Source organism: Vulpes vulpes, chromosome 13 (assembly GCF_048418805.1).
Source record: "Vulpes vulpes isolate BD-2025 chromosome 13, VulVul3, whole genome shotgun sequence".
Classification (NCBI taxonomy): domain Eukaryota; kingdom Metazoa; phylum Chordata; class Mammalia; order Carnivora; family Canidae; genus Vulpes; species Vulpes vulpes.
Window position 1 is genome coordinate 150,017,908 of NC_132792.1, and position 17,266 is coordinate 150,035,173.

Here is a 17,266-nt window from a genome sequence, read left to right on the forward strand (position 1 = left end):
AAGGATGGTATGAAGTTCAGACTGGGGGCAGGAAGTTGTGGGACTACTCCTCCGTCTCCTTCTCAATATCCTTTCCCTAGACCTTTGCCTTACTATATACAAAGTCCCCTTCTCAGATTCTTTTCTTTTTGTTTTCCACATGGTTTGGGAAGTGGGGGTGGGTGGGGGGTTGGGGAAGAAGGCCTAGTCCATTTTTAAACGAGTGAGATTTCGTCCTATCCAACTTTACTCTGAATAAACAGTTCACTTCCCTCCTTAGAAACTTACCAAGAACGTTTTCAGGTCCATGACTCCCAAACCTACAAGCTCAAAAATCCCCACTCGCGACGTTTTAAGCGACCGAGTCTCGAGAACCGGCAGCGAGGAACTCGGATTTCCAACATGCCGCGGAAATATTCCCCCCAAGCTATACCGTTACAGCGAGAAGCAAACAAAACATTTTGATCTCACTCCTGTAAATAGCCATACAGATCCCCTTGGCATTGGAGGAAAAAAAAAAAAAAAGAAAGAAAGAAAGAAAAAGAAACAAACAAGCAAAAAACAAAAACAAAAACAAAAAACCCCACTTGGAATAATCTATTTTTTCATCTATTACCCGTGGTCACCTCTGGGGGGATGTGGTTACGGGCATTTTTCACTCTGGAATTTCGTATTTTTACGCACATGCAGTAATCAGGGGGGGAGGAAAACTTTTTTTTTTTTTTTTTTTTTTGACCATGCTGGAAGCAGATGTCGTCCTTCCCGGCCTGGAACGAGCTCCCTAATAGCGGATCACACTCGCTCGCCGTCTACCGCGAACAGCAGGGCGAGCTCTCTCTCTAAAGTCCTACAACCAATGAATCGGGGCAGCACCGAGTCAACCAACCACACGGGGAATACGGGTCCCGACGGTCGCACAGGGCCGTGGAGCCGCACACGTCCAGATGCACCCCGAGGGCACGCGTCCCGGCAGTTCTAAGGCGCGACAGACACAGAAGCCTTGTTAGAGGAAGGCCAGGTCCACTCGACTCTTCCTCCCCCCGTCAGCCCACGTTTTAGCGGCTTTAAAAATCCCGATTGCGATCACAAAGCATCCCAAGGGCAAGAAAGCGCAGCTCCCTCCTGCAGCCGTCGCGAACACGCACTCACTCGGGCGGGGGGAGAGGTCGGCCCCGGTCCGCCGCGTTGCTCGGGGGAGGTGAAGCCCGCCAGCGACGAGAAGCGGTTAGGGCCGTTACTCACCATTTCTCGGGACGCCGAACTGGGGCTGGCGGAGCACCGAATTAAAGAGCATCTGGGCCAGAGGAAAAGGCTCAACCGACAGAAAAGCCGTGGAAATGCCCCCAGGTTGAGCAGAAAGCGTAGCTCGCGCCCCTCACAACTCGACTAGTTATTGCCTCCAACTCCCGCCACTGTAAGCCCCGGCCACCAAACTCCCCGCCAAACTGACGTCACGCCCTCTGATTGGCTCCCGCGGCGGCGTCCGGGCGCCTCCGAGTCACTTCCCCCCTCCAATCCCCGCCTCCTTTTCTCCGAGCCGCGGGAACCCAGAGTGGAGGAGCTCCCTGAGCGCCTGCGCGGGGGGCCGCCGAGGCGCTGGCGAACGGCGGGGAGACCAGGGCGCATGCGTAACAGGGCTTGACAGAGCGCGGAGGAAAAATCCGCGAGAAGGTGGTGGAAGAAGATGGCGGTGCTGGGGCAGAGTTTGCGATCTTTTTAACATAGGCTAGTCGGGGGACTATTCGGGTCATGGCGTCAAACTCAACTAAGTCTTTCCTGGCAGATGCCGGCTATGGCGAACAGGAGCTGGATGCTAACTCTGCCCTTATGGAATTAGACAAAGGTATTCGAAAGAGCGGGCTGAGCGGGTGAGACGGGCGTGGGGGGCAGTGGCGCCACCAGGCGGTGGCGGCCGCCGGCCAGGCGCATGCGCGTAGCGCCCCTGGGCGGGGGCGAGGGCGGCCCCCTCGGCTTCTGGGGAGTGCAGGGCATTCGCTGCTCTGGGAGGTTGCAGGAAAATTGCAGCGTTGCTGGTTTGGCTCTGCACCAGCTGAGCAAGTAGTGAGCTCCAGTGATGGGCCCGATGTGACCGCTGGAGGGCACAGTCCCCCGATTTTCCAAGCATTTTTTTTTTTTTAATGCCACATTTAAACTGTGAAATTATTTTTCAGGTACGTTCAGTTGAGACCAGGTCTTCACTAAGAGTGCGGAATAGTAATCTTGCAGCCACTTTATAACGATGTTTTTTTTTTTTTTAGATTTCTGTACCTCTTACCTTCGGGGTACTAGGTAGATTAAATACGGCCAAGAAAAATCCGAAAAGCATAGCTCCTCTTTCTGTAAATTCCACGAGTTTTATTTTCCTTTGGGAGGAGGGGTTAGGGATGGGAGGCCTGGTTGGTGTAATGGAAGGAGCTTTGGAGTTAGGCGGAGTCGAATTCCAGTGCCCTCAGTGTTAATAGCATGGACAGGTCACCTAACTTCACCTAACCTCGATGTTTTTGTCTGCAAAGTGGGTCTAGTACCATTGAGCTGGCAACACTGTTGTAAGTATTAAGTGATAAAACTATGCAAGAGAAGTCTTTATCGAATGCTAAAGGAATATGCCTTTTAGGTACAGCTATGGGAGACCAAGGCAAATATTTGACAGCAAAGAACTCAAGTATTAAGCCTTTGTTTCAGTGATTTTTATTGAATGGGGAAACAGATTTTGTCAAATTCTTCATTAATAACCATAGCCAGTATTATATTGTTGAGAATTGGGACTACTGATTAGAAGGATCTTTAAGTCCACGTTGAGCCAGTTCCCAGCTCTGACTTGGGCACTCAACTTTTTTGGGATTCCGTTTTTTTTCTTTTTTAACCTGTAAACATTTTTAGTGGGTAGGTCTAGATAAGTGTTTCTCAGACTTTTTAAAAAGCTTTCAACTCCTTTTAGATCAGCATAAAAATGTTACAGCGCTCCAGTGAGATATTCCTTTGGTTGTGTCACAGTATCTTTAGTGCATCCCCATCTGTCAAGAAAATGATGTTGAACTTGACTTTCTTTTACCAAAGCTGTAGGGCTTGTCCCCCATGAAATAAAAAAATTATAAGATTAAATGTGTTTTTTTAAACACTACATAACCCTTTCCTTTCCATTCTGGAAATTTCTTCCTTATTCCCCAGTGAGAGTTGCAGGTCCAGTTATCTAATAATCCCAACAAATCTAAAGACATTTTCTACCACTCTGGTCCAGGTGGGCTCCTTTCATAATGACAGTAAGACTGATTGTAGAGCAGAGATTAGGATCCGGTTCTGAGAAATGAGAAAATCTAGAATTACTTCCTTAAATTTGCCATTGTGCTAAGAAAAAACAACAACACAGGTTTTGCTTCTTGGAAGTTGAAATAGGAATATTTCAGATCTATAAGACATAAATGGATGACTTATCATTTAACTATATACCAGCTGTCAGTCCTAAGTCTTAAGCCTTCACGTTCAAGTCTCCCAGCAGTACCCCAGGTAAGTGTTTCCTAGATGAGTCTCAAGCTCAGAAAAATAATTTGAACAAGATAAGGGCAAAACTTTTGTTCTTTTTCACTTCACCATGCTATATGCCTTTTAAAACTGAAGAAATTAGATTACAGAAATAGTTAGTTTCATTAGAATATAGTTTAGTATTTTAACTATTGAGTCATTTCAGGCTTTATCTGTTAAAGTATTTGTTTTATGATCTGAAGGTCATAGGGTCAGAAGGCTACAAGTTGTAACTTTCTTTTAATTCTGAAACATGTTGACCAGAAATTCCCAAAGTGCATTCCAAGGAATACTGTTTCTTACGCCATAGCCTCTCTTCCTGTCCCTCCTTCCCTCCCTCAATCCCCCCAACACATACAGACACATTCACACACCTGACTTATTTCATCAGGGTTTGTACTAGGGGAACAGAAACAAAACAAAGCCCCTGACTCTAGAATTTATCTTTTGGACAGAGAAAATAAGCAATAAGCAAATATAGTAAGCATATATTGTGACAAGTAGTGATACATTCTATAAAGAAAAATGAAACTAATGAAGGGGGCTGGAGAAAACTGGGTGTGGGGTTGGGGTTGGTTGGTTATTTTATATAGCATAGTCAGAGAAAGCCCTCACTGGTCAAATAGTGGAACAGCAAGTACGAAGGCTCTGAGGTTGGAACCTGTTTTGCATGCTGTTTCTGGAGCAGCGTGATAGCCATGGAGGATGAAAACAACCAGAAACTAGTTCGTGTAGAGTAATACAAGCCATTGAAAAGACTGGCTTTAATTCTAAGTGAGTTAGAAAACTATGGGGGATTTTCAACAGACGGGTGGCATGTCTGACTTAATTTTAAGAAGGACTGGTTTGGCCGCTGTGGGAGGGCCAGAGATGGAAGTAGAGAAACTAGTGAGGAGGCAATCGTAACAGTCTATAGGAAAAAAATAGTGGCTTGGGCCAGGGTGGTTTCAATGAAGGTGTGTGAAATGCTGAGATTCTGGACATATTTTGAAGGTAGAGCCAACAGGATTGGCAAGTGAATTTGAGAGACTTGATTCGCTAATGAATGATGAGAATGTGGAAATTAGTGGTCAGGAAAACCTAGAGGTTTTTGGTCCGATCTACTAGACGTGTGTATTGCCATTTATTGAGTGAATGAAAGTGTTACCAGTTTGGGACTGCTAAATTTGGAGTGTCTCTTAGTCATACAAATGGAGGTGTTGAATAGGCGGTTAGGTGTATAGATGTGATGCTTGAACTCCATTATAAAGAAACATCTGTGGCACTAGTATCCTAAGATACACACTTGGGAAATGTCATCTATAAACTGTTGCACTTCGTTCTGAGCCTTTCAAGCAAGCATGGCAGCAAGCTATTTGTTTCCGATCTCTAGGAATAAATGGATTCTGTTTTGAAGCTGAGTCAGGTCTATTCCTTTGGGATGTAGTTAGCAATACAAGAAGATAATCATTTGATAGCCATTCATTCATCCAGCAGATATTTACGGATCACCTACATTGTGTTAGTCACTGTACTCAGACTTGGGGCTATGCTAGTGAACAGTACGGCTTTAAGAAGGAAACAGCTACATGAAATACGGCCTCGTTGGTCAGGACAAGAAGTTTGGATTTTAGGCCAAGTGCATTGAGAAGACATTACAAGTTTTTAAACAGAACTGACCCGGTTTGGTTAACATTTTTAGAGATCACTCTAGCTGCTATGTAGCAGTCTTTGTGCCCCTTTTTTAGAGTTTTAAGCTGATAACCATGCTGAATTTCTGTGGAAACTAATCAAGTACAACTTATATTTGTCTGACACATTTTTTAATATGGATAAGAATTAATGTAGCATTGTAAAGGACATAGCTCACATAAATTACTGTAATCAGTGTAACTTTCTCACTAATATAACTTCTGCATGGTCTGAACTGACTGAAGGTATCCCAATGATTTAGGAAAACCTATGCAAGATCTTCACCTTGAGTGAAAAGGAGAGTCTGCCTTAAATGATATCACTCAGCCTGTCTGATTCCTGTGAGGTTGGCCTTGAAAGGATGAAGTGAAAGCAACAGGGAAGGGAGTGGTTACCTTTCTTGCAGCTGGGCTATGGGAAGGGAAGAAATACAGGAGATCGAGTTGCTCATTGAGGTGTTGAAATTTGATGGGATGTTGAATGAAGAATTTAAATATGAAATTGAAGATAGATATACATCAGGACAACTATTTATACTCCCTTATTCTCCCCTTAGAGGCTATCCCCTCACTTATATTCAAAACGTGAATTCTCAGACCATGAACTCGGAGACCACAGATTACTGTTACACAATCCATATTGGCACAGATGTAGTTGATGTCATGATAAACAAATAGGCTTTAAAAGTATCTCCATATTCCCTACAAAAAGAGAGGCCTCTGCAGTGAGATCTGTACAGGTGACTAATTCCATGCCATAGCTGATTGATTCAGAAGTGGACATATGACCCACACTGAGTCAATCAAATTCTCTCTCGAGAATTTGTACCACCAGACCATATTTAGTCTGACAGGGTCAAGAAGTAGACCTGTAAGGTCATGTGGAATTGAGAGTCTTAACATCTCAACTCTTGATTGGTGATCACTTGATTGGGTCATGAACTATTCCAAAAACCCAAGGCCTTTTTTCAATTCTTACTTAAATCTATAAGCTCATTTTTATATATGGTTAAGAGCTACTGTCATGTAACTTACAAAATGAGTTAAAAATTCCTAAAAGTGAATGTTCATAAATTAGTTCATGATTCTAAATCAGTATTCTGTGTGCATGCTATTCAGTATTGCATACATTCTGCCATGTACAATTACAGACAATTTATTAAATTTGGGTGAAGGGTGTTTTATTGTCATCAGATGAGCTGACTATCATTTCAGTTTTTTCTATTCCTGCTTTTTAAATAGAATTTACTGAGACTTGCCATTAGCGATTTATTAATCTATGGGTTGTTAGCTTACCTTATAATGTGTGGTGCATACTTGTGTTGGTTTTTTTTTTTTTTTTTTTTTTTTTTTTTTTGCTCTACCCCTATTTTTAAAGAATACACTTTAAGATACATATGTGTGTTATGGCTCCATTTTGAATCATCCTGACTCCTTAGCTGAAGCAAACGTATATAACAAACTAAACTAAAATGTGCTTGTAAGGTAATGTCTGTTAGCAGTGTTCTTTGTAGTGTGTGTTAGTCATGTTGGTGGTCACTTAGCATCTTGTGATCACTCCTCCTGTGCTTGAGGAATGACCCACACAATGAATCCTGCCTCACGAGGGTGGAAGCAAAAACTCACCTTCCTAGCTTCCCTTGCAAGAGCGCAGGACGTGAACTTGGCCCTACTAATCAGACAAACCTCCTCTGGGCTCTTAGATACAGGATTTAGCAATGCAAGAGGCATGGGTGGAGAGCATACTCAGTTCTGTACCCTGGCAGCGACGGTGGCTGCAGTGCTCCTAGGGGACAGGAGCAGCAGCAATGGCTACAGGCTCCTGGATGTCAGCAGAGCTGATTGTAGCATCTGGTATTTCCTAGCAACAAGACCTCTCCTCATCTAATCAGTCTGGCAGTGTGGTATTAGGTGTTCTGAGATGCTTGGCCTTGAAACTGTTGGTTAGGTTTTTAAGAAACTCATGTTGTGCCTCATCAGCCTGTTAGCTTGTGTTGCTTGGAGCTAAGAACTCTGGCTGATAGCATGCTACCTAGAAATGTGTGTTGTTTTGAAAACTTGAATGCTGTAGGTAACAATCCCGAAGTTTACCATCATTTATATTGTTCTTCAGTTCCCTAGAATTTGTCTTTTCTCAGAATCATACCACTCTAAAATCATAATTTAAATAGCCCTTTTAAAATTTTAAGCTCTGTTCTCTAGTTAGTTACTTGCTCAAGATGTATTTTAGCATAATAGGTTAGAACCATAGGCTCTGGAGCCAGATTGCCAGGATTTGAATCCCATGTCTGCCATTTATTAGCTGTTGTTCCTTAGGCAAGTTGAGTAACCAGCCTTTGCCTGTGTCATCTTTAAAAGGGGGATAATAATAGTACTTCTATGATTGTAGTGAGAGTTTAATTCATGTAAAGTGCTTAGCACAGAATAAGCACATAATACCATCACCATCATGGAGGCTAACTGCTATCTTGATCGTTCTTTTTTTTTTTTTTTAAGATTTTATTTATTTATTCATGAGGGACATAGAAGAGAGGCAGAGACATAGGCAGAGAGAGAGAAGCAGGCTCCCTGCGGAGAGCCTAATGCAGGTGCTCCATTTTATTAGCTTCATTAACTTTCTTACCAATACGTTATTTTTTATTTATTTTTAAAAAATATTTTATTTATTTATTTGAGAGAGCACAAGCAGGGCAAGGAGCAGAGGGAAAAGCAGACTCCCCACTAAGCAGGGAGGCTGACAAAGTCTGATCCCAGGATCATGGCCTGGGCCATAAGCAGACACTTAACCACCTGAACCACCCAGAGGCCCCTTTACCAGCACTTTAAAATCTCATCCAAGATTCTCTTCTAGTTATGTGTGCCCAAAAGCAGCCAAAAATTGCTAGAGAAAGATAGTAAGCTATATGACCATTATCAGAAATGATATCAGACCCAAATGGGCCTTCAACACAGGCCTGCAATACTACTATAGTGTTTCTTTGGTCAAGACTCTCACCTTCTTAGTGATATTGCAGATCTTTAAAATTTTCAAAAGCAGACATTCTGGGTTTTATATGAAGTCTCATTTCATTTTTAAAATTTGACAATGAGGGGCAGCTGGGTGACTCGGTTAAACGTCTGCCTTTGGCTCAGGTCATGATCCCAGGGTCCTGATATTGAGTCCCACATCCTGTTCCTTGCTCAGAGGGGGAGCCTGCTTATCCCTTCCTCTGCCTCTCCACCCCTTCCTCCTGTGCACGCGTGTGCTCCCTCTCTTGCTCTGTCTCAAATAAATAAATTTTAAAAAAAATAAAATTTAACAATGAATTCAAAACCTTAAAAAAATATTATCTATCAGATAAAATTTTTCTGAGGGTTAGATTCAGCAACTTAACTAGTTTTCTAACTCCAGTATAGGCAGGGCAGTTAAATAAGATGGAAGTGGTGGAGGATAGCTTGAGGATCTAAATTCCTACGTTCTCAAAGTAGCTAAACAGATACCTGGGCCCCAACCTCAGATTTGGTAGGTTTGGAGTAGAACTCTGGGACAGGTATTTTTGAAAAGTTTTACAAATGTTTCTGATGCTGAACTACTAGCCTCACAAAATGATCTGCACATGTTAAGTGCTAAATAAGTCTAGAATAATGAATTTCACTGCAGCCAAGTGAAGTTTGAATGAATAAGCAATTGACAGACAACCTGTTTTAGTTCTCCCAGTCTACCTGCATGTTGCAGCTGAATTAAGCACTGTTTAATTCCAGGCATGGAAAAGAAAGAGAGCTCTGTTTCTTTGGTGGGAGAATACAAAGAAAGGGGTAGAAACAGAAATCACATCCCTCCACCTTAATCTTGTTTTACACTAACATTCTCCCAATCATTGATTTTATGATCAGGGCATTCTTCCTTAGGTTGGTTGTAACTAGCAACAGAAGTAAAGTAAATAGTCCCTCTTGGAACAAGATCTGATTGTGCTGAGTACCTGTTTTCAGGTGCTTGGTTTATTCTGGAATTGAAATTGGCCCAGAGCAAGCAAGATGGGTACCATACTGCCCCAGCCTAGGATTATTGTTTTTTTTTTTTAAGGATTATTGTTAAATCCTAAATCTTAATGCATTTCTCTCTTCACTTGAACCTTAGCTTGAGACCCTCAGAGCCAGCCTTCCTTATTTCCTTTTTCCTAAAGTTCTTACATCAGAAAATAAGAAATTTACTATTTAAACTTACTTGTTCTGACTGGCCCTGTTACAAGGATGAGGGTCTATTTTATTTTAAGGAAGTAAAATTTGACAGTATTAGAGAAATCAAAACATTTCTCTGGCCAGATTCAAAATTATTGGTAGATTTTAAATCATCATATTTAAACAAATGGATGCCATCTGTGGTTCTGTTTTTAAGGGAAAGTAAAACATCGTATTCTATCCCCTACATGGGCTGCCTCCTACTTTACCTTTTCCATCCCAACCAAGATTAATTCATTACAAACAGAACTTTACTCCCTTTTGCGTCACTCAACTACTGGCAGAAAAAAGAGGAGGGAAAAAGTCCAAGTTACTTGAATTGTCGGAACAGATTCCTGCAGCACACATAGATGAACACATTGGTTCCTTCTCTGTCCTCTCACCTCCATCCTCAGACTTGGCCCTTCCTCTTCTCCCCTTCCCGTTTGTCCTTATGCTCCATATGTGTCCCTTGACCCCTTTGTCAAGTTAGGCCTTTAGAAAAGCTTTTAAGAATATATGAACTACTGCCAGTTACCTAGAGCATTTCCATTGGCACTATGTGTGGCTGGAAGATGACTCCAAGAGTTTTAGTGGCAGTTCTTCCATGTGTGGAGGTTGGAGGATAGGGAAAGAAGGGAGCAGGCAAAGAAGGGATATGTTCTAGATATCTCAGTTACAAACTTGAAGTAATTTTGAATTAATTTTCCCATAGGAACTTTAATGATAAGTGGTTATTGGATTCTGGAACATGAGTGCTGATGGTGCTTTTTTTTTCCTATGAGGAAATATATTCCAAGTACCAAATAACCAAAATGAGTGCATTTATAGAATTCAAACTGTTAGTAAGTTGTAGAAGTTGCTTGTGCAGATTTACTTGTGGTTGGCTTTTATTTATTTATTTTTTTAAAAGATTATTTATGAGAGAGAGGGAGAGAGAGAGAGAGAGAGTGTGGCAGAACACGGGAGGAGGGAGAAGCAGGCTCCATGCTGGGAGCCCGATGTGGGACTCGATCCAGCGAGTCCAGGATCACGCCCTGGGCCAAAGGCAGTTGCTAAACCGCTGTGCCACCCGGGGATCCCCTGTGGTTGGCTTTTATATTGAAACATACTGACAATCAGTAGAGTCCTCAGACTAATACTTACTTTGTCATTTTTTAACAGTGAGCAGAGTTTATTGAACAGAGATATCCTAGGGTACTTATTCTTGTATAAATATAGATAAAATTATCATTTTAGAAATGCTAAAATACCAAAAGAAAATATTTGAAGCTGTTATTTTTAATACCATATCAAGATATTCATTTCTAAATGAGTATTTTTTAGGGATTGAACATTACCTTTTGGTTGTTTTTTTTTAAAATCAGATTTATTGAGGTATAATTTATGTATAGTAATACTCACCAAATGGATGCAGTCATGAAATCACTACCACAAGTCAAGACATAGAATATTTCCTTCACTCCAAAAACTAACGCTGTACTTTGCAATTTTCTCTCTCTAGCTCCTGACAACCAGTGATCTGTTCTCTGTCTCAAAGTTTTGCTTTTTCTCAAATGTCTTATAAAATAGTCATACAGTATTATAGTATTTTGGCGGGTCTAACTTATTTTACATAGCAAGTGATTTTGAGATCTATTCTTGTTGCATGAATTAGCAATTGTTTCCTTTTTATTGCTGAGTGATAATCCATTGTATGGATATACCACAATTTGCTTATTCATTCACCAGTTGGGGGACATTTTTTCCAGTTTGGGGCTATTATGAATAACACTACTGTGAGCATTTGAATAGAGATCTTGTTATGGACATATGTTCTCAATTCACTTAGATAAATATTTAGAAGTAGTATTGCTATACTTATAGTAAGTATATGATTATCTTTATAAACACAGCCAGTTTACCGAAGAATGGTATAGATTTGCATTCCTATCAGTAATATATGAGACTCACAGTTGCTCCATATCCTCATTAGCACTTGGTATTGTCAGTCTTAACATTTTTTGCCATTCCATGGGATGCCTGGGTGACTCATTAGTGGAGCGTCTGCCTTTGGCTCAGGTAATGATCCCAGGGTTCTGGAATTGAGTGCTGCATGCCTGTGTCTCTGTCTCTGCCTCTCTCTGTGTGTCATGAATAAATAAATAAAATCTTTAAAAGAAATTTTTTTTTGCTATTTTAGTATCTATGTAGTGATGTCTTCGTGTGGTTTTTAATTGACATTTCCTTGATGGCCAACAGTACTGAACATCTGTTAACTTGCATGAATTTGCTATTGATATTTCTTCTTTAATGAAATTTCTCTTCAAATCTGGCCCATTAAAAAAATCAGGTTGTCATCTTATTGAGACATAAGGAGATGTTGTCCGTGGAGCCAACCCTATGGGGTAGAGGCTGGAGGTGCTGCTGATGAATTCACCCAAAGTAGAACAAAAGAGATAGTCGTTTATTGAATACACTGCAAGAAAGCAGCATGGCGGGACAGCAAAGGAGACTGAGGAGGTGGGGTAGGGTATGGGGGGTATTGAGGAGGCATGGGAACTATGGGATTTTCCTTTTTGGTACCTGTGCCTGGTCGTTAAGTAGCCCTTTGGTCAGCTAGGGCTTACGGATATTTTGAGATGGGTTACCTAATGGACCTGTGTGCAGCTCAGTGGTCGCTGTGGGCCCTTTTACCTTACTCAGTTTCCATTGCTCAAGCCTGTGGCTTAAAAGCGGCCTACACATTGTCCAAATATTTTCTTCTGGTGTCTGACTTGTTTTTTCATTCTCTTAACGGTATCTTTGAAAATGCAGAAGTTTTTAATGTTGATGGAGTTTATTTTATCCCTTTTTTATTTTATGATTTGTGCTTTTTGTGTTTTTTTTCTAAGAATTCTTTACTTAACCCAAGCTCATAAAGATTCCTCTGTATTTTCTTTCTTCTTTTTTTTTTTTAAGACTTTATTTATTCATGAGAGACAGAGAGAGAGAGAGAGAGAGAGAGAGAGAGAGAGAGAGAGGGAAAGAGGCAGAAACACAGGCAGAGGGAGAAGCAGGCTCCATGCAGGGAGCCCGACGCGGGACTTGATCCCAGGACTCCAGGATCGCGTCCTGGGCCAAAGGCAGGTGCCAAACCGCTGAGCCACTCAGGAATCCCCGAGACCTTTCTTCTTTCTAATATAAAGCATTTGATGTTGGGGTGCCTGGGTGGCTCAGTGGTTGAGTGTCTGTCTTCAGCTCAGGGTGTGATTCTGGGATCCTGGGATCAAGTCCCGCATTGGACTCCCCATGGGGAGCCTGGTTCTCCCTTAGCCTATGTCTCTGCCTCTCTCTCTCTCATGAATAAATAAATAAATCTTTTTTTAAAAAAAGCATTTGATGTTATAAATGTTTCTTAAAGAACTACATTGGCTGTATCTCACAGATTGTGTTTTCATTTTCATTCAGTTCAAGAGATTTTTCTAATTTTCTTTTCACCTGTGGCTTGTTTATAAGTCGTTTAATTTCCAAATATCTGGGAATTTTCTAGATATTTTTCTCTTAACAGTTTCTTTTTTTTTTTTCTTAAGATTTTATTTATTTATTCATGAGAGACACACAGAGAGGCAGAGACACAGGCAGAAGGAAAAGCAGGCTCCTCACAGGGAGCCTGATGTGGGACTTGATCCCTGGACTGGGATCATGCTCTGAGGCAAAGGCAAACGCTCAACTGCTGAGCCACCCAGGCATCCCTCCCTTAGCAGTTTCTAATTTAATTCCATTATGGTCAGAGAACATAACAAAGTATGGTTTTAGTTCTTTTAAATTTGCTGAGATTTATTTTATAGTCCCAAATATTCTTTAAGATACTCAACCTTCTTTGAAAAAGACTTATCTCCTTTTTATTATTTTATATTAAAGTGGGAGCTTACCAAATTACTATTTTATAGGCTCTTTTTATTTTTAAAAAGATCATAAAGTATGGTGGTACTTTACCTAATTGTGAATGAATGTTATTTTACTGCAGAAATAATTTTACTGTGTAGTGCTGTGTTGGTATTTGCTATTTTTGCCTTGTAGCTACAGGTTTGTAAGCTGTTCTTCCATTTCCATGCCTTTCATAGGTCTAAGATCTGGCAAACTTGGTGAACAGTGTGAAGCAGTCGTTCGCTTTCCCAGACTCTTTCAGAAATATCCATTCCCTATTCTCATCAATTCTGCATTCCTAAAGTTAGCAGATGTTTTCAGAGTTGGGTAAGTCTTTGTAAATCCTCGGTGTCCTAAAGTACTTTGTTCAGATTTCTTTCTTTAATGTTGTGGTCTTTATTGTTTTTGCCTTTTGGGACTTAACACATGGTTAGTGGCCATTTTAGTGGATGTACATGGCAGTTTACAACACTTTTGTTATGAAATGTAATGGCATTTTAAGCAGAAATGAACTTACAAGTCAGAGAGTACTTATTTCTTTGGGGAACAGGATAAATCAAATTAAGGTAATCTTTATATATGTATATTATTGCTATTTTGGAAGTATCTGTGGTTTGCACAGATTGTTTTGAAAAGTTCCGATTTAATAACTTACAACACAAGATTACATGTTACTGGGAAGTGTCTGAAACATGGAAGCCCTGGATAAATACCTTTTGGGGTTTTTTCCTCCCTGCTGGTCCCTCTCCTGCATGCACTCATGTGTTTATACGCACAGAGTCAGACTTGAAGGAGAAGAAATGTGTAGAATTAGCTTGAGAGAAGAGGAAGACCATCTGACCTCCTGGTCTTGGTCATAATATGATTGAGGAGATTTAATTCATCCCTAGGGCTTCTATTTCTATCACTGCCATTTTGGTGTCTTGCAGCAGGGCTGCAGGCATTGCCAACTGCTTATGCTTAGTAATCTAAGTGTAGGCTTCACACTACCAAACACCATATGAATCCTACATGTAGCTCCTGTTTTCTCTAAATACATCAGTAGAGCAGTGTCTCCAAACTTTGGATCTTGAAAGCTCTCACCTGAATTTCTCTGATCTTGAGTATGTTATCTCAGCTCCATATCCCTTCTTGGTACTTACTTGAGTCCTAGGTCCTTTATGTTATCCTTTCCCTGATACATGCTTAGAGTTCCTGGCTTTGGCTTTCACATTTCTCATCCATCCTTCTCATACGTGTCTGAGGATATCAGATAATATCCAGGTAATGATATGATGGGACCTCTTGGAAAGGATTGAATATGGAATTAGTTCCATCCACTATAGAAGGAGAGACAGAACTGTAAATGCTGAGTTATGAGAAGTCTAATATCCCATACAACAGACATGAGTTTTTTATTTCCTTTGAAATGAATTACAAATTGTTTGCCAAGCAGTTCTGTCAGTTCACACTTTCACCAAGATTGCATACCTCATGACCACAGCCTAGTCAGCACTGGCTGTTAGTTTTATTACTTCTGATTTGTTAGTTATAAAATGGTAATTCATTGCTGTTTTAACTAGCATTTTATAAATAACTTGTGTGGTTGAATATTTTGCCATATAAACTCATTTCCTTTACTGCATATCTTGCTTGTTTGCTTTCTTAATTTTTGTTTTATATATAATCTTGCTCTTTGATGAAAATCCTTAAGCATATTAAATTTTTGTGAGTAATGTCAGTATTCTTTGATTAGAAGAAGACATGAAGGGGAAATGGAGACATTTATTTTACACATCTGCAGTAATATAAATAACTAACATTTACTAACCTCTTTCTATACATCAGTTGCTATTCTCATTTGCACATGTTCTCATTTGTGGTAAGTACTATAGGTCAGCATTATATAATTGAGGAAATGAAATAGAACAGAGAAGTTAAGTTGAACTTGTCCACAGTGATAAAGTATAGTTAATGAGAGACAAAGCCAACATCCCAGTCTTGGCAGTTGGTTTCCAGAAGCTATGGTATATTACCTATCTGACAGTTTGAAAATTTGTGTTTATTGTACATAATACGTTTGAGACATACCTGGATAAACAGTATGCACAGCATGAGAAAATTATTTTTAGGGAGAACATCAGACATTTGAAAAGGATTCCTTATGTTTTGTTTTGTTTTGGCATTCCAGGTATAATAACAAATGCAAAAGCAAAAACTTGAGAATCCCTCTTCCAGTGTAGTGAAGCAATCAAATATACCAACCATGCCCACAGTTGTGTCATCTGCAAATCAGGGCAGATTTTCTTCCTTTTTGGTCTGTGTGCCTTTTATTTCCTTTTCTTACTACTGCACTAGCTTGAGGTTCCAGCCCTATGTTGTATAAGAATAATGAGTGCTGGCATATTTGCCTTTTCCCCAGAATTCTGAGGAAAGCATTCAGTATTCCGGCAACTTAAATATAATGTTAGTTCTTGGCTTTTGGTCTATATTCCTTATCAAGTTAAAGAAGTTTTCTTCTATTCCCTAGTTTGATTAGTTTTATCATGGTTGGGTTACTGAATTTTTTCCTTGCTTTTTCTGCATTGATTGATATGATTATGTAACTGATTAGCCTGTTAATATTATAAATTTGTAATTAAGCATTGCTTAATTTTTGAATATTATACCAGCCTGGTATTCCTAGATTAAAAACAACAACAGCAAAAACCAAAGTGTAGGCTTCAGCCTTTTTAATGAGGCAAGTAATAATAAGATTGAAAACATTGTCCTGTTGCTAAAATTTAATATCATTAGTGTTGCTTTGGTTCTTAATTAAATATTACTTTCCTAAAGTCTAATTTGCTTTATCTCTGGTTCTTCATAGAAACAATTTCCTGAGGCTGTGTGTTCTTAAAGTTACTCAACAAAGTGAGAAGCATTTGGAGAAGATTCTAAATGTGGATGAATTTGTGAAGAGAATTTTCTCTGTGATTCATAGTAATGATCCTGTAGCAAGAGCCATCACACTCCGGTATACTCTGTTGCTATCATGAATCACCACAAGATTGTTTGAATTGCAATTATATAATCAAAAAAAAAAAGGCAATATGTTTCCTTTCAGTGTGAATGTTAAGGATTTGTTTTTTCAGCCAAGATCCCAGGCAGAAATAGGGTAACTATCCCTATGTGTACATGCTTTTCTGTTACCACCTATGGTACTGTTCTGGTTGTGAATTACTGCTTAACTTGTGTTTGAAAGATTCCTTCTCATAGGTTGGTTTTCTGATCAGATAACTGGGGTCTGAGTCTAGCTTAGCCTCAGCTCATTTTGAACTCTTACCTTCCTGACCTTGTTCTGTTTCATGTCAGTTTTTGTATTCACCCTTGGTTATGTGCTCATTTTTATATGTAATAATTTTTATTGGAACTCCTTGGAGAATGCCAGATAGAACCACTGTAGTTTCACCAGCCTTTTCTTTTCTTTCTTGGCATCTAAAAACAAATTTCTTTTTAAAGATTTTATTTATTTGAGAGAGGGATTGGCAGGGGCTGAGGGGAGCAGAAGTGGAGGGAGAGAGAGAATCTCAAGCAGGCTCTGCTCAACCGACTGAGCCACCAAGCGCCATGCCCCCCAGTTTTGTTTTGCTTTTTTTTTAATTTTGTCAGAATTTCGTATTGTAAGTCTTATATCCAGCTTGAACATATTCCCTTTTTAGGTCTACTGTCTATGGAATGTATGTGCAATTTTTAGACTTTTGGAATTCACTTTTCCTAAATTTTAGGGCTCATATCTGACTTGTTTTTGTTCAGGAGTGAGCCCTCTTTTAAACCATGAAGTCTAGGATGTCACTTCTCTAAGTTTTAATATCTGGAGGAATAGATACTGTTAACAGTGATTATTTTTGGCAGAGGTAATTGGGCTATAGATTATAAGATACTTTCCTGAGTAGTTTTGCAATGTCTGAATTATTTTCCACAAGCATGAGTTACTTTTTTTTTATCAGAAGATAATTTTAAAAAAATAATAGAATTTAACTGGTGGAATGATTTTA

At 39.9% G+C, this 17,266-nt stretch overlaps 2 protein-coding genes across 3 annotated transcripts in view; one reads left to right on the forward strand and one right to left on the reverse strand.

The window, feature by feature from the left end:
* Positions 1–1,676, reverse strand: part of DTL (denticleless E3 ubiquitin protein ligase homolog) — a 43,477-nt gene extending 41,801 nt beyond the window's left edge. Inside the window, exon 1 of the mRNA XM_025982326.2 lies at positions 1,222–1,676. Coding sequence (XP_025838111.1) covers positions 1,222–1,273 — 52 coding nt within the window. The 5' untranslated portion in view covers positions 1,274–1,676. The remainder of the gene's footprint in view (positions 1–1,221) is intronic.
* Positions 1,506–17,266, forward strand: part of INTS7 (integrator complex subunit 7) — an 85,538-nt gene continuing 69,777 nt past the window's right edge. The window contains exons 1-3 of one of the 2 annotated variants that reach the window (XM_025982306.2): positions 1,506–1,822; positions 13,451–13,580; positions 16,099–16,245. In XM_025982306.2, the coding sequence (XP_025838091.1) occupies positions 1,729–1,822; positions 13,451–13,580; positions 16,099–16,245 (371 nt within the window). In that variant the 5' untranslated portion in view covers positions 1,506–1,728. Of the gene's footprint in view, positions 1,823–11,697; positions 11,868–13,450; positions 13,581–16,098; positions 16,246–17,266 lie in introns of those variants that run through there. The other variant, XM_072733320.1, reaches the window with a different exon arrangement.